At 41.2% G+C, this 22,822-nt stretch overlaps 1 protein-coding gene across 2 annotated transcripts in view; it reads right to left on the reverse strand.

The window, feature by feature from the left end:
* Positions 1 to 22,822, reverse strand: part of LOC115653875 (zinc finger protein 474-like) — a 57,594-nt gene that overhangs the window by 1,600 nt on the left and 33,172 nt on the right. Inside the window, exon 6 of one of the 2 annotated variants that reach the window (XR_004001027.1) lies at positions 552 to 699. Coding sequence is in view for 1 of the 2 variants with exons in the window: in XM_030567604.1 (XP_030423464.1) it covers positions 635 to 699 (65 nt within the window). In the remaining variant the exon portion in view is untranslated. Of the gene's footprint in view, positions 1 to 472; positions 700 to 22,822 lie in introns of those variants that run through there. The other variant, XM_030567604.1, reaches the window with a different exon arrangement.

Here is a 22,822-nt window from a genome sequence, read left to right on the forward strand (position 1 = left end):
GAGGCTGTGTCTTAGAAACCCCACACAGTTTTTCAATATCTGACAGAAGTAACAAACATTTATTTGAAGGTGTGTCTACACTGCAGCCGGGAGACCACCTGTAGAGGTACCTAAGCTAGCTCAAGTGAAAGTTGCTGTGGAGCCTCGGTATGTACTCAAGAATCTTGGGTGGGCAGGGCTAGCCTGTGAAGCCACCCATGCTACCTTGGCTTCACTGCTATTGTTACTTGAACTAGCTTTGATCTAGCTTAGGTATGTCCTCACTTGCTGCAATCACATCTCCCAATATCAGCACAGACCTATCTCAAAGCACGGAGAGTCTGGGCAGAAGGAAAGAACACAAGCAATTGGATCACAGTGCATGCTGGTAAGGGAACTTTTCCCTTAGTTCTTAAAATTAGACAGCTTGTACGAGTGATATGTTTAGTTTTCCTAAAGAGTAACAACAAATCATCCTCATTGTGATCTTTTCTTAAAAAAAAAAAAAAAAAAGCACTCAAATCCTTCATGTCAAAACCAATAATGTTCCTTTAGTAAAAATAACAACAAACTTTCAGTATGCCAAAGTAGGCAGTAGCTGATGGACTGGCAGTTGCAGAATGCTAAAACAGAATAGACAGCTCACCAAAAATTATCAACAGGAGACTGTAAATGTGTTCGCTGCACAGATCATTTTTCCCAAAGAAGAAGCTAGTTTGCCTGTAGCAGAAAAAAAGAAGAAAAAGAAGAGCGTTTCATTCTGATGATCAATTGCTGAGGAATTTCACCTTCCTTTACCGTTCAGGTCTATCAACATCAATATCCTCCCAACATCAACTTGCATATGAGAAGTGTCTCAATAGTAATATGAACAGAGAACAGTGCAGGGATATCATACTCCTGTCCCCTTAATAGACTAAATAACCTTTAGTTTGCAATATAATATCCAGCAATGTTGATAAAGTAGGTTATTTTGTAGATCTTCAAACTAACTTAACATAACTAATCCATAGTTGTCTTTGTTAATTTTTGTACATTCAATATGTCGTTGTCTTACCTGGGGTGTAGGTGATTGAAAACAAGTTAATTTCAGAGTGTTTTTCTCTGGTTCTGTAGTATTAGGCTGATGTTTTCTTTGTCTTTCTTAACATCTCTCATATCTGCAACACCGGCTATTTAAAGAACTGCTGGCTACAGGAAAACGTATCTTTGAAATTTAACCATTGCTACTGTGTGCACTCCTGTCTGGTTGAAATAGTTTATTTGTAATAAAATTTCCATTAAATTGTAGTGCTCTTTTTAAACATTCAGCAGGCAGGGTAGAAACAACATTGTTCTCTATAATGCAGCAGAGAAAATGAAAGCAAGCTGTGTTCTCTCAGAAAAACATTGTTCGCATCTGCTCCTACTCCCACTGGAGTCAGAGGCATAACTCTCTTACTATGGTGTATGGTGCAGAACATAAAACCTAAATAGAACAGAACAGAACTGAATTAGGTATTTCATGCAGATGAGGTGGATAACCCAGGAAGCTGAACTTGATGTTTGTCTCCTTATTAGACAGATTTTACAATCTCAGGTAAGAAGAGATGTGCAACAGGCACAGGTCAAGAGGAGGTCAACAAGTGATAGTGATAGAAAAATATGGCCTTCCGCAGGACCAAGAAGGAAAGAGTAAACATGCTATGTGTGCTTTCACCCTGCATTCTCTCGCTCATCAAAAAGACAAGGCTTTTCAAAACAAATACAATTAACTTATACAAGAACAAAGCAGCACCTATCCAAATCCACAAATGTGGAACTATGAATCAGAGAAAACAAACATAGTTATCATTTTAAGTGTTGTTCTGATGCCAACTATATTTTCTTCCAAAGACAACATTTTTTATTAATCATTCACATAGCATCACAAATGTACACAGCACTGTGCAAGACAAATAAGACAAGATCCCTGCTCCAAGGCATTTACAATCTATCTCATCCATCCTTCTGTCTCACACAAACTGTACTATATGAATGGTTCGAAAATTAAAGCCAGCAAAGTTAAAACAATTTGGACCATATACTCAACTGTTCCTGATTGTCATACCTCCATTGCAGTCAATGGAAATATGCTGGCTGAGATCTTTTGTTTTCTTTCTCCCCACCCCACCTCAAAATATGTAGATAAGGAACTTAAATAATAGCAAATAACAGTATTTGGAGCTTTTCTTGTCTAGATAAATTCTTCATTTTCTTTTTCCTTCAGAATCATCTATTGCATTAGAAGGATTTTTTCATCCTTCCCTATACACATTTCCTTTTGTCTCTTCTCCCTTTGGGAGGCGGCTAGAATGGTGGCAAAGCTCTGGCAAAGGAATGGGTTCATCATTGTGTTAAGAAGGAAACAAATTCATTGTCATCTTGAGGCAGGATGTTCCAAGCTCTGGGCCACCGTGAAAGCTCTATCCCCCTCTCTCGTGCGTTTCACTTTTATTGACAATTCCATTTGTTCTATTGATTGCAGTTTTGAAGGGTTATAGTGATTGAGAGAGTTGGTCTTTGAGAAAGGTTGGGCTTTGAAGATCAAGACCCAAGGACTATAATTTCTCCTACTTTTTTGGACTCTTAACATTTCTGGAGTAATGCAAAAGTATCAGAAACTTGTCAGATCCGGCCACGCCAGAATTCCCTTGGCATGGGGAAAACTTAAGTTGGTGTATATCTGGTATAACTGTCCTACATGCAATTCTCGCTCCCTGCCCTTGAATTGGAGAAGCATAGTCACAGTACTACTGTGCTCTGAATATAATAAGCTGACAAATGGCACCTTGGGAACTGTTACCAGCTTGTGTCATTTAGAACAGCCACCGGGTTGCTTTAAACTACTTTAGGACTGGAATTAGACCAACCTGAGAATCAGGGAGAGCTAAATATCTGCTTGATAGTCTCTACTACTTTGGTATGCTGAGTGGAAAGGGGGTGCTACAGAGAATTTATATCCAGGCCTTTGAGTTTGACCTAGAAGCCTAAGGAGAGCAAATGCTGCACTGGTAGCACCGCAGTTTTTTTGTTTCTGAGATGGGCTGACACATTCTGTGCCAGCTAGAGATTCTTCTAGAACAGAGGTGAGCAACCTATGGCCTGTAGGACACACCTGGCTTGCGGGACCCTCCTGCCCTGTCCCTGAGCTCCTGGCCCAGGAGGCTAGCTCCTGGCCCCTCCCCCACTGTTCTGCCTCCCCCACAGCCTCAGGTCACTCCGCCACGGGGGCTGCAAGCTTCTGGGGCAGCTCAGCAGAGCCCGGCCTGACCTGGTGCTCTGTGCTGCACAGTGGTGACGGCGTGGCTGGCTCCAGCCAGGCAGTGCCCTCCAGCCACCAGTGCTCCAGGCAGCGTGGTAAGGGGGCAGGGAGTGGGAGGACTGGGGATAGAGGGCAGGGGAGTTTTGGGGTGGTGGTCGGGGGCAGGGGTGTGGATAGGGGATGGGGTGGTCAGAGGGCTGGGAACAGAGGGGTTGGATGGGGCAAAGGTTCGGGAGGGCAGTCAGGAATGGGGAGGGTTAGATGGGGCAACAGGGAGTAGTCAGAGGCAGGGGTTCCCAAGGCAGTCAGGGGACAGGGAGAAGGGGTGGTTGGATGGGGCAGGGGTCCCGGGAGGGCCATCAGGAATGAGAGGAGGGGTTGGATGGAGCAGCAGGGGGCGGTCAGGGGCAGGGTTTCCGGGGGCAGTCAGGGGACAGAGAGTGAGGGGTGGTGGGGTTCCAGGGGGGCAGAGGGAGGGGGGGCCGGGCCACAACCCCTTCCCCTAACCAGCCCTCCATACAATTTCTGAAACCTGATGCGGCCCTTGGGCCATAAAGTTTGCCCGCCCCTGTTCCAGATTATCACTTTCACCACTAGATACAGCACATGGCAATAATCAAGCCTGGAGGTCACATATACATCCATCATCATGATGAAGTCTGCCTTTGTCAAGAAGGGCAGAGTATCCTGGCTAGTCATAGATGAAAGCGAGCATTGTTGGCAGTTGTTGCTATTTAGGTAACTAGTAGCAGTGAAACATCTGAAGGTCCAAGTTTGCAAATATTTTGATAAATTGAGAATAGTTGCCTTAAAATAAGGATAATGGTAACAAAAATCAAACATGGGCAACAGTTCGAGCCTGGGAGAGAAGTGTGAGGAGATTAGGAAAGAAAGGATTTGTGGGGAAAGTGGGTTTATAGAGAAGAGCAAGGATACATGAGGCCTGCGTTTGATAGTTACTGGGCCCCTACATCCCCCTTTGAAGCCATCCTATCAAAGGAAATCATGGGAGTTGCAGGTGCTCAGCACCTAACAGGGAAGAGGGCACAAAACTGAGGGTAGAAAAGTAGAGGAAGGAAAGTAAATAGGGAGGGCTGGTACGATGTATGGTGTGAAGAGAGAATAGGAAGAACTGATTGCTATGTGTATCTCTACTGAGATTAAGCAGGGCATCCAATGTACAGACAAGAAATCTGAACATGACGCATTTAAGGACAGGAAACCTGTGAGCCAAATCAAAGATGATAGGTCAGAGCAGTGGAGGCTAATTGAAGAAGCAGCAAAGGTACTTCAAACTATGGGGACAAGCTGCGATGCACACCTGTCACATTCCTCTTACCTCCATTGTCTGGGATGAGCAACATATAGATCAGGGGTAGGCAACCTATGCAGGGCTGGGTCTAGCCATTTCGCCGCCCCAAGCACGGCTGCACGCCGCGGGGGGCGCTCTTCCGCTCGCAGGTCCCGTGGCTCCAGTGGACCTCCCGCAGGTGTCCCTGTGGAGGGTCCGCTGGTCTGCAGCTCGGTGGACCTCCCACTGGTGTGCCTGCGGATGCTCCACCAGAGCCGCGGGACCAGTGGACCCTCCACAGGGATGCCTGCGGGAGGTCCACTGGAGCCGCCTGCCACCCTCCCGGCAACTGGTAGAGCGCCCCCTGTGGCATGCCACCCCAAGCACATGCTTGGCGCTGGGGCCTGGAGCCGGCCCTGAACCTATGACACATGTGCCAAAGGTGGCACGAGAATTAATTTTCAGTGGCACTCACACTGACCGGGTCCTGGCCACCGGTCCGCGGGGGGGCTCTGCATTTTAATTTAATTTTAAATGAAGCTTTTTATACATTTTAAAAACCTTATTTACTTTACATACAACAATAGTTTACTTATATATTATAGACTTATAGAAAGAGACCTTCTAAAAACGTTCAAATATATTACTGGCACACGAAACCTTAAATTACATGAAGACTTGACACACCACTTCTGAAAGGTTGCCTACCCCTGATATAGATGATGGCTCGATGTTTATATGGAATATGAATGACCCTTTAATTATTCTAATCTATCCAGTTGACTAAAATCTGTTTGCTTGCAGGATCAGACTACTGTTATCTGGGCACTATTCTAACTTTCCCTGAGCTGCTGGGATGTGTTTTCAATGCTTCATAGACTTAGAGGGATTATAATCCAATTGTGGAGTGATTGTGACCCAGGCCAGGCACAGGCCTCAAACATTGTTATTTCTCTCTCATTAGTACTTTTTCGCCGCATAATAACCTTGTTCTTAATTTTAGGTTTTATGTGACGTATCCCTGACAGAGGTTTTAAGACATCGTCTTCCCTTTTGCCCTATTCCTTCTTCTCGTATTGGTTATTTTTTGTTCTTTTTATTTTCTCCAATGCCCCCACACCCAAATTAGACACATATAAACCAAGTAACAAGTTTATACATTTTGACCACTAAACCGAAAAAAAATCTAACAAAGAATTGAAAACTTGATTAATTGGTTATTCAATGTTAATTATCAAGCGCACTGCTGATATTAAACTGATGTGATATTTTTTCAAATTTTCCATTGATAGGATAAGTGATTTTCCAATACCTGCGAAAGCTCAAGAGCAAAAGGAGTTTAATCTTAATGATCCTAATCAGAGGATCTTAATGTTCATGAGAGGACATTAGGAACAAGCAAACTGGCAACATAAGAATGAGCTAGATCATAAGCAAGATTTTGATAATCAGTACAAAGAACTACTGGTAGCCAGAGTACAAATTTAAAAAAAAAAATTTCTTATAAGCTCCATAACACTTATAAGGCTAGCTCCATCCGCCCGCAGAACACGGAGTGCCTCCTGTGAGGAGCTGAGTGTCCGTAATTCTCATTGATTTCAACCTTGACTTTTGATTTTATGTCTCTTCACTGCAATTATTTCAGATCTTGATCTGTCTTCATGGAATCAGATGATTAGAATGAAGATCTAGTGTGTTTGGAGGAAAGGTTGGAACACGGCTTGTTTGTGCTTGTTAGGAAGTTACATTTAGATATCTGTATGTTATAAGCTATTAAAAATGTCAGATAAGCAGCTGAAAAGAATACATGGAAACTAGATAACAAATGTTTTCTTTAGGCTCAGGAAAATGCCTGAATTTCAGATGTTTGGTTTTAAACTTTAATCTTAACCTTGAATTTCCAGACTTTCAAAGTTTGGTTTGAATGAATGTAGCATTTTTTAAATGTTTTAATGTCATTGATCTTTGTTTGAAACACTTTATGTTTACAAGGCCTCGCCCCCCCACCTGGGAATATGTACTAGGTAATGCTAAGTAAAACATCAAATCTTTAGTCAACTTTCAAAATATGCACAGTTGTTTGCATGTGTATTACATATTTGTAAATATGAGCACGTCTTTGGTATATTTTAAAAATTAAAGCACAGATCCTCCATGCTGTCTGAGCTGCATTTGGCATAGGTCTAAAAGGTGGGGAGGCAAAGGGGACTTTAATTGACTTTTGTGGTTTCTAATTTGAGGGGGCTCATGATTGCTGCCCCAATACCTGCACACCTGTTCCTAAGTGTCTTTATGCTGAGAGTTGAACATTTGGATACTATTGACTGCCCTGAGGAACATGGGTTCTTCTCCCTATTGTTGTGAATAAGATGCATAGGAGAGTTATTATATCTTTTGAAACTTGCCATCTAATTCTTGTAAAACTTAATCTCCAGGGAGTGCTTGTCATTAACTTTCTGTCCTTGATTGTTGTTTGCTTTGTTGTCTTAACGCTGGTAAATAAAATACATATGTAGCCAACTACATAATGCCTTATCTGTGGATGTTGTTGAAGAGCATTGATCAGCTATATTAAAATGTTCCTTTTCAGCCAGATTATGCTTTCTTCTGGAGATCCATTGGGCTCAACGTGGAGTTATGAAAGCTTTGTAAGACCCTGTCTGCAACATAAAGTCAGCTGGGGTGAAATCCTGGCCTTGTTGAAGTCAATGGAGTTTTATCATTGACTTCAAAGGGGCCAGGATTTCACCCTTGGAGAGAGACATTTCTATATTGCAAGTCAACTCAGATCTCATGGAAGGGTATGTAGCCCTTAGAGTTCAGAGTCCCTGGGAGGAGCCAGAGAGAGCTCAACATTTCTGATGCAGAAAGTTTCTTATCAATGTAATTCTCTAATTTGGATATTGGAAATGTTCCCATTGTTTAAAATAAAGTGCTGGAAATTAATTTCAACTGTGTCAACAATTACAATTAAAATACATCCAAGCATTGTAAGGATTAATTTAGATTGTGATTTAATCCTTTTCCCTCTAGGATCCAAACCATCAATCCTACCAGAAGAGTTTTTAAAAATAAGTTTATTTTAGAGTATGAAATTTAAGCCTACAGTCTTATTCCTGCCTTTGGTTTGAGGCAGGGTGTGATGTGGCAACACAAAAATAAAGATACACGATAGAAACAGACACTTATTCTGTCCTTGAAGTTGTCTTTTTAAACCATGGAATAAGATCAATGTCATTCTATTTTCTCTTTTAGATGTCTTTGATCCTTTTGTCTATTTCCAGTGAGCATAATGCAGCCTACATACTCACACAACAACAGTTATAAATATCTGTGTGCCTGGTTTAGTCAAGGGGAATTGTTCAAAATAAGTATATATATGATCTTATTTTTGAGTGGAGAGAGTAGGGGACAGGATGTATGGGGGTTGTTTAAAAATATGCATTTTTAAAGAAATGGTAGACCTTTAACACAGCAGTATTAGGGAGCATTGCCATGGTAACATTATAAGCTGTGCTAACAGAATCCATAATAGGATCAAGATGGATAAACCTCTCTCCTTATGCATGAAAGGACACCTTTATAAGTCACTATTTTTTCTGTTATAATCCTGAAAGCTCAATTCATGAAAAGTTTAACATATGGGATTTTCACTCAAGGAGAGATGTGGAGCCTTAAAACTAGGATAGGACTTAGATAAAAAAAATCATCTGTACGTGTCATGTTCCAGCCTGCAAAGAAACTTTATTTGCTTTTTAAAAGATGAGTAGAAAATGATAGATAAAGGATAAACAAGGGCACCTATGACCTGCTATTTGTTTGTAATCCTTTCTGTGTATATGTTAGAAAGAGAGGAAGAGCAAGTGCTCATGCTCTACAATAAGCTGAAAGTCTGCAAGGCCCTGGTTGTCCTGTCTGTTCATTGAATTTTAAAATATTAAGAAAAGAAGCACAAAAGCACGTAAAAAAGAAAGTGTTATGCTGCTGCAGAATACTGAAGTGTTCAAAGTGAATTGAAAATTGAACATGCTGGCGAACAGCAACAACCACAAAGTGTTGAATCTTTAGAAAATGGAAATATGATGATGAAAGGTACACTTGCAGCTAATGATCACCTTCTTGCATGCATGTGTGAAAAGCATACGTTTAAAATATTCAGTAAAGCTGCCCAGAAAGCTTTTAGCTGCATCCTACACTTTATGCTCCATTAGGGTCAGATTCAAAAAGAGATCCATGAAGGACAGGGTAAAAACTATTAAGACAGATGAAGGGTCCTCCATAGGACAGTTCACAACCAAGGGATAACCCACCACAATTAGACAGACGCATTCCAAACAGCCACTGAAAAGAGGAGGAAAGATACAGAATATGAAATGGGGAAATACATATGGCCACATATATGGCTTGGAGGCTCAGATCAGAATTAGACAATATGGAGTCTGCACTACTATTTGAGCACTACCCATTGGGAATAATGGGTAAGAAAATTTCTAGAGTAGATGCAACCACAGAGTGCTTTTGGACAGGGATTCTGAGGCTGGCTGCACTACCTAGTTCCACTGCATAATATTTCTCCCAACATGCAACTGGGATAATTAGGACTGTGCTATATTTCAAAAAATATATAGTTCCTTACCATTAAACATTTGAATTCTGATGACATTTAACTAAAAAATGTTAATTTTGCCAATGAAAAAAGTGAGACTTTTCTCTACTGCTCTGTTGGTTAACTTTAGCATTTTAATATCAACCAAAAAACATTTGACAATTGCTATGTGGTTCATTTAATTCCACACAGGAAAGGTGAGGAAAGTTACCCCTGACCCCTCCCCATCAGCTGGATGCACTATTCATCAGATGTAGCCCTTTTTTTGGTTTCTGAGTTGTCCACAAACAAAACACTATCTCCATGAACACATTCATTGTTCATGTATTGTATGAGCATACATAATGTCAGATGTTACCTAGCCTATAGCTAAACTGTTCGTTGTGAGGACTGCCATGGGTATTTGTTAGTCACTATTTGATATTTGAGCTGTGTTTATTTTAGTTTCATGGTATTATCTCTGCTCCCAGTCTGGATGACTGTCTCTTTTACTCTACCAGGATCCTGACATGGGCAGTAAGGACCAAGCATCAGAGAGCTGGGTCAAACCTGAGGCTGAGAGCAGCAGAGGAGTTCATAGTCAAGTCCCAGGCCAGGATCGACACCAAGGATCAGAATCCAAGTCAGGTTTCAGGTCAGGAGGTGAGGTCCAAATCAAGCCAAGGTCAAAACCAGGAGTTCAAGAGGTAGAATTGTTATAGCAGCTACAGAAGATCCCTACAGTGACCTGGACACTTCTTGGAACACCCTTTGGTTTTATGTCGGGCACAAAGCGAATCAGGCACCATGAGGTTGCTCCTGACAGACCCCTTGAGGTGACACTTCCTATGGTCTGTGTCCATAGTGGGTTATGGGAAGTGGAGGGTGAGCTACTTACAGCTGCTGCTGGGTAGCCCCACAGAAGAGCCTGGTAACAGCTCTGTGGACCTGAGTTTGAAACCTGCTGAGCCTTCCATTCAGGAGTTTGGACCATTTTAGGGAAAGGTAGCAAAAAATAACAGATCAAAGAAATTATAAGACATTTTCTTTTCCTTTACTGTTTTCCACAAGAACATTATATTCTATGTGCATGGATAGCAGATTTTAAAACATCTGTCTACTTCTTGACCAAGGGAGAAAGACAAACCACAAAAAGCAAGATTTAAAAAATGTGTAGCAGATTAATAATTAAAATTTCTCGTGTCACATTCACACAAACTGTTTGCATGTATCCTACTGGGGTGTTGATAAGCACACAGTGCTCTGTGATAATTCTTCCCCTTCTTTTTTATTTATAAATAGGCTAAGCTGGAATGGGGCTATCTAGAATTTATGAGGCCTCAGAAACCCATTTTGTGAGCCCTTCCAAAAACTTGAAGTGTGTCACAGAGAAGTGGTTACTTCCCAATGCTATAAAGCAACTCAATAGCAAAATTGAGGATAGAATTCTGGACTCCTGACTCTTAGTTCCTTGTTCTAACCACTTGAGTGTACACCTTCTTTTGCCAGTTGCTGCTTTCAGCCTACTGAAACATGACTTTTTAATCATACATAATGTTACTATAATTAACAAGCCATGCATTTTTAACATAATTTGTAATGATTAATATAATTTAATTTATATATTAAATATAGTATAATTAATACTTACTAGTAACTAAGCTTGGTCTACACTACAGATTTCTGCCAACATAGCTATGTTGGTCAAGAGTGTGAGAGCTGTGATCCCTGTTGGACAGAGATGTGCCAACAAAAGCCCCTAGGCTAGATTCAATTATACAAGTACAATTGCACTTTATCAGTATAACTTGTTTTGTTTGGAGCAGGGAGTGGAATAAACCATAAAGTACAGCTTTGCTGATATAAGCTGCATCCACACTAGAAGCACTTTTTTGATATCGCATACCAGTATTACTATACAAGCAGAGTGCTGCTAGTGTAGTCAATAAGAAAATCAGCTAAAAATAACCCCTTTTGTTTGGATAGACACCATTTTATGAATCAGCCAACATGTTGAGGAAACTGGTGAGAGACGCCATAATAGCTGATCCAGCTAGTACTCATCTCTTCCAATATGTGGCCCAGAGATTGAGAGTTGTAGTGTCACTCCTGAACCCGAGACTCCAAGATGATGCCACTAGCCACGAGGATGCCTTGTCAGCTGCATTTTCCACCACAGTAACGCTATTTAATGTACTAATTCTGAAAAATTCCATCTCTGAATATGTCATCAGTGCATCTGTGGCCAAAAGGAGAAGTTTCTCCATGGTCATATTTGATTTTTATATCCAACTGCATGTTAACCACATTCGCCCACAATGCAGTTATTTTAGTCGTTGTTCAGTTTGTATCTTACCTTGGTCAGCATCTCCAAGGAAAATAGCAGTTTATAAATGAGCTGCTTCCTAAAATGGATCTCTTTCTTTCTTTCTTTCTTTCTTTTTCACACAGTTAATTACAAAAAGTCATCTCATTTGAGTAATGGTTAATGTATTATGCAATTATAATCATATAAGTCACTTCTTAACATCTAATTTTCATTAATTTTATGTTAGTTTTGTTTTACATTGTATTATCTATAAAAGAAATCCAAGTAGTCTTCAGAATACTGTGTTTAGTATAATAATTTCAAGTTTAATTAACTGGAAAATTCTAATTGAATTGTAAATTCTGTAATCCTACAACAACAAAAATAGTCACGGATTTATTCATGTAGAATGAAATTCATCCCTCTGCAGACAGTCAATAAAAACCTCTTTGTACGACCTATGTCCCTTTTAAACCTGACATTGAAGGCTTAAATGGGACTAAAATCATGCTCAGAACTCATGCTAGCCCTCTACATATAAATAAGTATTTCTGCTCCTTTCACAAGACGTGGCTGAGAAAGTCCCTCAAATGTACTGGAAAGACAAAGGTCATGGCCTTGATTCTCCACTCTGTCAGAGCTCTGCTCAGATAGCATGGGGTGGGGGGGAGGTCACTGGTTGTGGCTTCTTGATTCACAGGAAAGTGGCAGGCACAGGAGGCTGCAGGACCATCTCTGGCAGCTTTCCACCAGGAAAGAGTTTTTCTGTTCGAGGAAAATGTCTACTGGCTATCTCTAGCCAGATCAAGACACTTTGCACTCTTTTGCAGAATGAAGTGGTCTTAGTGGACCAGAGAATCCAGCTGATAGTATTTGCTGGCTGTCTAGCTGGTAAGCAGAGACACTCCTGTCAATCAGAAACTAAGACTAGAAACCATCAAATACAAACTTTGGTTTGGAATAGACTGAGATAAGGATGCCAGAATTCTAGGGCATTACACAATCCTGCTGGGTATGCTGATATCATTGCTGGGGTTCATCAAAGAGTTATGAAGAATGAGACAACTGTGTCAGATACAGACTGACTTTAGGCATAATGGATCTTTGTTAGAAATCCTGGAAAAAAGGCTCTGTTCTGCCTGCTATTACCTACCCAGAATCAGACTATAAGAAAGAATGAAATAGTCAGCATTTCAAGAGCTTACAAAATAAATTACTAGTGCCATGCCTAGTAGCACTGCTGTAATTATGGATCAGTTCCTAATACCATTATAAACCACACATTCCAGGGCTTTACAAGCACTTAAAGACATATTTTAAGCACTTAAAGGCATATTTTACTCTTGGTGCATAAAAGGAACAACCAGTGGCAACAACAAAAGAAATGCAGACTATGTCCCTTGGTTCTTAGTGTTGACTGTGGCCTTTCACTACTTTTAAATAAAAACCTTACAAACATCAGAACGGCCATACTAGATCAGACCAAAGGTCCATCTAGCCCAGTATTCTGTCTTCCAACAGTGGCCAATGCCAGGTGCCTCAGAGGGAGTGAATAGAACAGGTAATCAAGTGATCCATCCCCTGTTGCCCATTCCCAGCTTCTGGCAAACAGAGGCTAGTGACACCATCCCTGCTAATAGCCATTGATGGACCAATCCTCCATGAACCTATCTAGTTCTTTTTTGAAGCCTATTATAGTCTTTGCTTTCAATATCCTTTGGCAAAGAGTTCACAGGTTGACTGTGGACCACAATCTGTTGACCACAATCTGTATGCACTCACATACCATCATCCTAAGCCATTTCTTGTGATATTTTCAGCTACATTGTGAAAAAATTCAGTGATGTGTTACATTAATGCAATATCACAACTCTCTACTGACATGGTATCACATCTGGAGGACCTGATAAATAAAGTCAGAGGAACTTTCTTGTAAAAGATATGAGTTGTAATGGCTCCACCAGCATACTAGATCCAAAGAAGCTGCAGGCGGGATACTGTGTCAATAGCAGGGTTTTGTTTTCAATGGTTATGTCTCATAATCCTGGATTTTGGAAGTGGTACTATGTCAATAGGAATTGTTTTTGTTTTATTTTGGATATGATGTTCAAAAAGAAAGAAAAAAATGTATTAAAATAATAGTAAGACTCTGGGCGAAACCTGTAAGTACAAACTTTGACCTTAATTAACCCTGCTATACTTAGATATTTCAGTACATGTACTATATAAAAATTACACACTTCACTGAGATGCCTTAATGCCAAGCACTGTAGTATCTGGACACGGAATTCCTACAATGCATAGGCACAACAGAATGAATTAAAGGAGACTTAAATCTTACTTCCTTGTTATTAATGATTATCACTAACAATATTTATGTATGTATTTATTTATTTGTATTGTGGTAATGCCTATGAGCCCCTGTCATGGACTACGACTCCATTGTGGACAAACACAGAACAAAAAAAAATGGCCCCTGGTCCAAAGAATTTACAATTTAAATATTTAGTAATTTTATTTTTATTTACTAATCTACTGGTAAAACAGACAAATCTGGATCCTCAGCTGCAGTCAAGAATTACACACCACATCTCAGGAGGGGATTGCAAAAGGAGCTTCAGTCCACCGTTACACTCCCCATCTCCAGGCTGGCTGGGTGCCAGGCCAACACTCCATCATTAGTAGTAAGAGCAGCCTGATCCTTTGTACCAGTTGCCAGGATCCCCATGCTGGAAATATATCAACCAGGGAATGCCAAGGTCACAGCAGCTCATGCCTCTTAAGCTTGCTGCTGGGGGTGAGGGTGATCTAAAAACTTATACTCCAGCTGTACACCACCAGAGGATCCAGATACAATGGGATTGTCCTTCTGTGACTGTCTACAACAGTGTTAGGGTCATTTTGTATGAGCAGTTTGATGCAAAGTGGCTGCAAGGCAGGGGAAAAATCTGTTGTGTATTCTGTTGTGTATGTCATAGAAGTAATTTATCTAAATTATTGCCACTTTGGCAAAGTACCTTCTTCTCCTCAGCAGACTCAGTCCTTTTTAGCCTTGGAGACACAGGCTTGGGCAAGGCCAATCCTTACCGGTAGCACAGGGTCCGGCTATTCCTTTCCCCAGTCAGTCCCTTGTGCTTGTTTTCCTTCCTTTCCGGGGAGAGAGTGCAGCCTTCCTTCCCGGAAGGGTTCAGTGTCTTGCTGCACCCAGCCTACTGGCAGCTTTCCTGTCTCTCTCTTCCCCCTACTTCCACACAGGGGAGGGTTTAAAAAGGTCATGAGCAGTTGGAGCCAGCTGAACTTAATTAGTTCCCTAGTAACCTCTTTTCCAGCTGAACCTTATTTCCCCGTGGTTATCTCTCCTCAGTGGATTGGGAGAGGTCTTTTAACCCCCTGGGACTAATTACTACCTCCCCCCTTTGTAGCTGTTTGTCCTGGGTTTACCACACAACATATTAAATTAAGTTAAAATTATTCTTCCTACCCTACCCTACCCAGAAATATGAGATCTACACTGGCAAAGCTAAAGCACAGCACTTTAACATGGCTTGTGTGGTCAAGGCGCAGCTCTAAAAAACCAACTCCAGGAGGGATGTAGCTACCAGCACCGGGAGTGCAGCTCCCAGCGCTTGTGCACTGTTTACACTGGCATTTTACAGCTCTGAAATTTGCTATGCTCAGGGGATTGTTTTTTCAAACCCCTGAGCCAGAAAGTTACAACGCTGTAAATTGCCAGTGTAGACAAGGACACAGAAGATAATTGCAAAGCATTTTGTCCTTTGGATTATATAAAAAATAGATTAAAAAAATTTATTAAAGGAAATGTTTGAAATGAAATATACACAGTTTGAGGAAGGTACTGTACATCTGGGGTCAGGCTTGGGTTGGGGGGGGGGTTACAGATACCATTTGCAAGGATGAAAAGATACATACGTATCGCAAAACTAGCATAGACCCAGATTGGGGTGCAAGGGTTTTTTAAAGTGTTAGTGAATAAGAAGGCTTGGGTTCGCCACCCATGGAATGAATGAGTCCAAGTCAGTATCGGTGGAGTGGATAGGTACATGGGTGGGGTGCGTCCCTTGGTCCCTCAGGGAAGGAAGTGGGTTATTTCCCTGGTTGGCTGTCTCAATTACTCAGTGTGGTATTGGCGGTGTCCGGTGATGTGTTCGGTATAAATGTCTCTGGACCACCTGATGGTGTCAGACACCATGAGCTGTCTCATGAGCCGGGAGTAGCATCGACCGACCCCACATGCTCTCAGAACCGGCTCATTGCGGGGGTCCCATGAGCCCAGGACTCCCACGATCAGGGCGTGTATCTGGACTTCATAGCTCTGGGCTCTCAAGATCTCAGCCAGCGAGGCATACTTCAACTCCTTCCATGCTCGGGCCTCATGGAAGGCAGGTGACTGGTTTTCAAAAGGCACCGTGATGTCTACCAGGAGGACTTTCTTCTTTTCTGCGTCCATCATGATGATGTTGGGTTGCAGTCGGCTGTCTGTCCCAGGGATGGCAGAGTCGACGGTGATCTTCCCCAGGGATGGTGGGATGGCTTTCACTAGTCGGTTCTGGATGGCGTTGTGGCGGTGCCACCAGGCTCCAGAGTGCTGCTTGCATCCACACAGGACGTGCGGCAGGGTCTTTAATACAGTGAGTCTGACTCTGCAAAACACAAAACTGCCATTGGCACTCCAGTGGTAGGTTGGCCTGAGTAAGGACAGCAGTACACAGCTCAGATTCCACAGCTGAGTTGCGACAATCATTTAGATTCTGATCAGGCATGCTCAGCAAAATTGCTTCACACCAGCACACCTTCTTGTCTCCTATTCTGGTCTCATTTTCTGGCTCCCTAAATTTCTTCCAATGGATTGTTTTCCTAACAATTATCTTATCGAAGCTTTGCAAAAATACAGACATCAGTTACAGATCCATAACTATCATTATTATTTATTCTATATACATTCAGTGTATATAATACAATGGTGCTACAAACAGCTATTGAACTCTGCTCCCCCAAGCTAGTCTCCTTAGAGAAGGACAGAATTTGTGTTTCTACAAGCATAAGCCAGTGGAGAGAGTATATTACAGGTTCCCTCTGTTATGATCCACAAAGAGTATAAGGTGTTACAGACTCACAGAGACAGTTAAGCTAAAGGTCCCTGGTTTGTCAACCAAGAGGGCTGTAGTCACTTTGCCTGTGGAATCTCTGGTGCCTTCTACCACAGTCAACATGAAAGCAACACTCCTATCTCCAACAAGGAATCAGAGCTTGAGAAAGCTTACTTTTAATCTAAAATAGCCTGTCATATTAAAACAATCCCTGGACTGGGGTTTACTGTATTGGCTTTATCAAACTATGACTAGTGTTGATAGGGTAAAAATGAACAATAACCATACTTAAGGACAATTGCACTTAGTACAATTTAAACATTTTATTATTTCTTATATTGTTGCACAAGATTGCAGACTTTGCCACTGTCACTGAGACATTGTAGCAGCAAGCATCAGGTGCCCACTGGAAGTACAGGAAATTTGGTTAGCTTTGATGGCAAACAGTTCTACCCATTTATTAAATGAGGAGGAGGTATTTGTTTAAATGAACCTGGTGTGCGGTTGCACTGGCTTGCATCAAGTTATGGTACGTTACATCTCAGATGTACCATCGTTTATGTACTGAAAAATGATGAGGTGAATTACAGGTCAGGAGGATACTGTAAATGCTATTCCTGCTGTTCTTTGGAATATTGCATGCATTGATAGGAAAATGTCCAACTTCTTCTTACACTGATGAATATTTAATATGCCAGATCCTGACTGGTGCCGAGCAAAAACCAAACACAATGCTACCAATTCACTTCAGTTCCATTTTAGCTACGCGTGAGCCTGAACCAAAACCTCAGAATAAAATATCCCAGAATACTAAAAATTCCAATCTGGATTTGAACTTTGTGGCTTAGGTCCATCTCTAATTTTAAACTTGTAATTTCTCTGTCCTCTCTCATTGCAAAATAATGCAGAGAGACTGGGAAATTTGCACACCCAGTGAGTCAGATGTTTGATGAGACTAAACACTTGATATGACACTGCACCACCTGCACAGGAAAAGCAGCTTAATGGTTTTATAATTGACCATTGTCCCAAAGGTGACTATTGTCTTCTTTCAATGACAGAACACATACTATAGCCAAATTCTGCTCTCACTTACACAGGTTTAAATCCAGAAGAACTTCGTTTAATTCTCTAGTGTAAATGAAACCAGAATTTGGTCTTTAATCTCTTTTTTTCTTAATATATTTTTACTGAATTTCAGATGCACAAGGATCTCCAACTTTTGATAACACATCTAAATAATTATTTTTGGGGGGGGAGACCCAAACTAAACCCCCCAAGTCTTGGCAATTGATTAACATTTAATACAATCTAAATCTTGCATATGATAGATAAAAGAGTGAGAGAAGAAGAAAATGAAAATAGAGAAGAATGGAAAAGTGGAAGAGTGAAATGACAAGCAGATCAAATTGATATATACTGGAAAATACTCACCTGCCTTCCCTCATTAGTGGTATGGAAAGGAGCCATCCACTGATCGGTGCTAAGTTATTTCAGTTAGATGCTTAGGTTGGGATCCACAAAAGGACGTTGGGTTTGCAACATTGAGTGTCATGGTGCCTAACTTTTAGGCAACTAGAAAAATCACAGGAATGACATTGCAATCCACAAAGCCAAATCAGGTGCCAAGGTCCCCAACGCAATGAATAGGGATAAAGAAGTGCTTAAGAATGAGATCAACAAAAGCCAGGAGTTGCCTAAGCTAGCCAATAGGAGATGCTGACTAGATGAGTGTATGCTAAACCCAGCCCCACTCAGAAGATGGGTGCCTAAGTCCAGCTTGCAGAGAGCCACATAGCACAAAGGCGCTAAGGCATCTAAGGTGGTTCTTAGGGGAATGAGTTACACACCTGCCTTGGCCACATAATGGCCAAAAAAGAAAATGCCCACTTTACAACTTTTAGCCCAGTGGTTAGCACACACACCTGGGATGTGGGAGACCCAGATTCAATTCCCCTCTCTCTCCGCTAGAGGGGCAGAAAGGATTTAAGCAAGGGGTCCTCCCCCTCTGAGGGGAGTTTCTAACCACTGAGCTATGGGATGTTGTGATGTGGGGCTCCTTCAACCTCTCCTGTTGAAGATGTTCCACTGTGGCTTAATAGAGTGATTGGAGCCATGGCCCCGACCCAGTGTCTCTCACCTGCCAGGGTGATGCCCTCAGGACTGTCCCACGGTGGATAAATACTTAAATAGTCACTGGAACAGAGAGAAAGCATAACTCGAAGTTGGGGGAACCCATAGTCCACTCCTCCAGTTCTATCACTCTTTCATTATTTGTCCACAGTGAAACAGTTTCAACAGGAGAGACTGAGGTTGACTCAGAGCTAAGCGGTTACAAACTCTCCTTAGAAGTGGCAGACCCCCCTCTTCAAATCCTTTCTTCCCCTCTGGTAGAGAAGGGGGAATTGAACCTGCGTCTCAGGCAAGTGCTGTAGCTACTTATCTGACAAGGCTAGTAACCGAAGTGTCTCCTCCAGCTGCATTTTGAATGAGACTTGATCCAGTAGATGGCCTCTGAGCACACCTACCAGATTGAGCCCTGCTTGCAATTTAAGTAGATGAACGCTGGTCTTCCTTCAGTTTGTGAATCGATCTTGGGGTGAAGCAGGAGACAGGCATCTGGATGCCTACAGAGATGCAGCAGTGCACATGCCCACAGGCAGAAAGATAGACATTTTGTGAACTTTTACCCTGAAAACTTAGGGACCAAGTGAGTTTAGCACCTACAGAGTTCAGCGGGAGTTTTGTGGATCACAGTGGAGCCAAAACTGGGATGTAGGTGCCTAAACCAAGACTTAGGCTCCTAAGTATCTTTGTGGATCTGGACCTTAGATATTACTGGGATGAGTGCAGTCAGGGCTTCCCATTCTTAGAATCAATCAAAGGGTGCAATTTTTTACCATGAGAGCCTAAATCCCTGTTCAAGTGATCACATAAGAGCACAAATACCAATTCTATATACTAAAGTATATATTTAGGTCCCAATCTTGCAATGCTTTGCGCTTGTAGGACCCTGCATCCACAGAGAACCATAATGGTTTTAGCAGGGCACTAGATGGCTACTGGGGTCTACCTGCATGCAACTCATTGCAGGATTAGGGCTTTAAGTGTTAAAATGTGGGGTTTCAGCTTGCAGTTTGGGTTATATAGTTTGGAAAATTAAGATTACAGATTCTCCCAGCAGGTTCCCATCCAACAAGCAATAGAGCTTTGTATTGTGAGGGAGCAGGGTCCAGCGCTGAGAGGACAGGGTTGGGCATTAGGTGAATTGAGTTGTATTGCTGGCTCTGTTCAAGCAAGTCAAGTAACTTTTCTGGGCCTCAGTTTCCCTAACTTTAGCATAGTGTGAATAAGACTTGCCTGCCAGGGACTATAAGCCTAACAAATGGTCATAAAGCACTTTCAGAGCCTTGAACAGAAGGTCCTATAGATGGATTGTTATATCAGATTTTCAGTCTCTTAACAGTACTTTCAAGATTCCAGAGGCTCCCCAGCACTCTTGATTCTTAATTTCACCCAGGGGGACTCTCCAGTTACTTCAGTATCCAGAAGCCCGGAAGAAACCTTCATGTTCATTAGGCTCATTTTCTTTCAGTATTTCCCTGAGCACAAAAATACACGGAACTTCAATTCACTGCTAAAATTCCCTTCCCTAAATATATCCTGTGTTACATATTTACTCCTTTTCCTTTGGACTCTCCAGCTGAATGATTAAAAAAAAAAATTCAACCCCACCTCAAATATTTCCATACATATTTTAACAAATGATAATACTAAAAATAATTAGTGATCAGTAGACTAATCATGAGACCTAACCCCAGAATCAAACTTAGCTTTTGAAGAATGGTTGATTAATTAAGAACAGAACAAACGTGTGAAATCTTATCTGGATGAGAATATTTACTTTAGGCAGGTCAAATGTAAAGCTCATTAACAACAGTACTGCAAGACAAAGCTCTGATCAGAGCTAACTCTGCCAGCCTTCAAAAGGCCATTTCATAAAGAAAAACTGTGGGATGTGTTTCCAGCACAGTTGCCAACTTTCACGTGGTAAATAAGCACCCCGACTTTCACAATAAACCAAAAATCAAGCGAATCCCATTTCAAAACAAGGCCAAAACAAGCCAATCCCTAAGTACCACAACACTCTATGTGACTAGCTCCCCCCAGCGTGCAGTCTGGGACTGTGGTGGGCCCGCTGTGCGCCCCTGACTCTCTCCCCTCTTGCCCCTGCTTGCTAATTACCTCTGCTTGCCCTCCCCCACCGCCCCTGCTTGATGGGAGCTGGTCAAAAAAAAGGAGCTACAAGCTACAACAAGCTACAAGACAAAAACTAGCCAATAAGTAACTCACAAGCCAATTAAGCCAAAAACAAGCCCAATTTCAGCATTGTTTTCGCGGGTTTGGCATGTCTGATTTCCAGACACATTGTGCACTCTGCAACTGAAAGAAACTTTGTTCCAGTCCAGGTTAACGAAACAATACATGGTAAATCCCCCAAAATATGCATATGGCAAGAAGGATTCAGTGATGGAAATAATCCCAGGCCCATTGGAATTTGCATTATTTTAGTGAATAAAATCACCTCCAGTGTTCAGACTTTTATTTCCATGTGAGAGGTACAGCCACACATGACTAGAATTATATTTTTCTTAAATCTTCTTAATATAGTTGGACGACATGAGTTCAATGATTTCAAATTACGACAAGTGCCTATATTGCCACCTGCTGGGCTTTGTTGATTCATCAACAATCAAAACCAACTGCTGCTTTTTCAAATCATGCTGGGTTTTTTTTAAATACCACTTGCACTTGTCAGCATTTGGTTTCAGGTTGGCTAGATCTACATCACTGTTCATTTACCCAGTAGATTGCTTGCAGTATTTTAAACTTAAACCTCAGATATCATTAAACTCATTTACCTTAAAATGTGCTTTTCATTAAGATCTAAGTGAAATCATTTTTAGACTCACTTCTGAGAAATATTATTAGCAGCATACATTGGTAAAAGCTCAAGATGGACACAGCAGAGAGGTCACTGAAAAAGGCTGTTTTCCTATTCCCTCGCAATATTCATTCCTGTAAGAGATCACATCATGATGAATATTTTGATTTTCTCTGAAGTAACTCAGGCCTTGTCTACACTGGGATTTCTAGCCATGGGTGCAAAGTCCTAAAATAGATCATGTGCTGCACTGGTGTAAACCATGATTTGTTCCAATGCAGCTCATCCTGTTTCCAAATGGCACAATCTGCACTAATGCAAGTCTCAGCCGTTCATCATTCAACACCAGAGCAGTTCATCATTACCAGCCGTTTGCACAAAACACAGCTGCATTAGTGTGGATACTAAAGACAGTGCATTTCAAAGTCTCTGTTATGTTGTGTGTGTTACACTTAACAATGCTTTAGATTTCATCATTTAGAAGGTTTGGGGATTAATAAGAAATGGCTGTATATTTACATGATTTTGACCTTCAAATGTCAAAGGTGTAAGTAACAATGGTGAAGTAACTCTTCTAAGGAAATATTTTGTGGAAACAGGAAACAGGTGAAATTAAATTTAAACTAGATTTAGTAAGGCTGGAGAAATTTTTCATTTACCGTGCCTTTTGACAAGAAATGGCATTTTTTAAAAAATGAAAATTTGAATGGAAAATTTTAATTTTTTTCAACATTTTCCAATTTTTAGAGAAAATGAAAAGAGGAGAGAAATTTTGGGGATTTCTGAAACGTACTACCAACAATTTTTTGGGAGGGATTGTTTTTTTCCCCTTTCATCTCCCCTCATTCTATTTTTCTTTTTACCATTTCACAAATGAAAAAGAGAGCAAAAAGAAAAAAGGAAGAGAAAAATGAAGAAAAAACAAACAAAAAAACCCCAACCCCTAAAACAACCTCCCCTAAGCTAAAATGTTCACTTTCTTGTGGTGTTTGGATCTGCTGTGTGTGTGTGTGTGTGTGTGTGTGTGTGTGTGTGTGTGTGTGTTTGAAAAAAAAGACAAAGCAGAAAAATTCAAAAACATTTATGAAAATCTTTGAAAAATGTAAAAAAATATATAAAAAGTGTGAAATATATCTTTGGTTAATGGACTCTATAGTCTGCGTCTGCTTCAGTGTCTCTTAAGTATGTGCACTGTAAGGGTTCAGGATTAGGCCAAAGGCTGTAGGATGTATAATTTCTACATTGTGCCCAGTTTGTTTCTGGGCTATGAGGTATAAATCAAGTTTACAATGAAATTATCTAACATTGTATAATAAACATATG

This window comes from Gopherus evgoodei, chromosome 6 (assembly GCF_007399415.2).
Source record: "Gopherus evgoodei ecotype Sinaloan lineage chromosome 6, rGopEvg1_v1.p, whole genome shotgun sequence".
NCBI classification, from domain to species: Eukaryota; Metazoa; Chordata; order Testudines; family Testudinidae; genus Gopherus; species Gopherus evgoodei.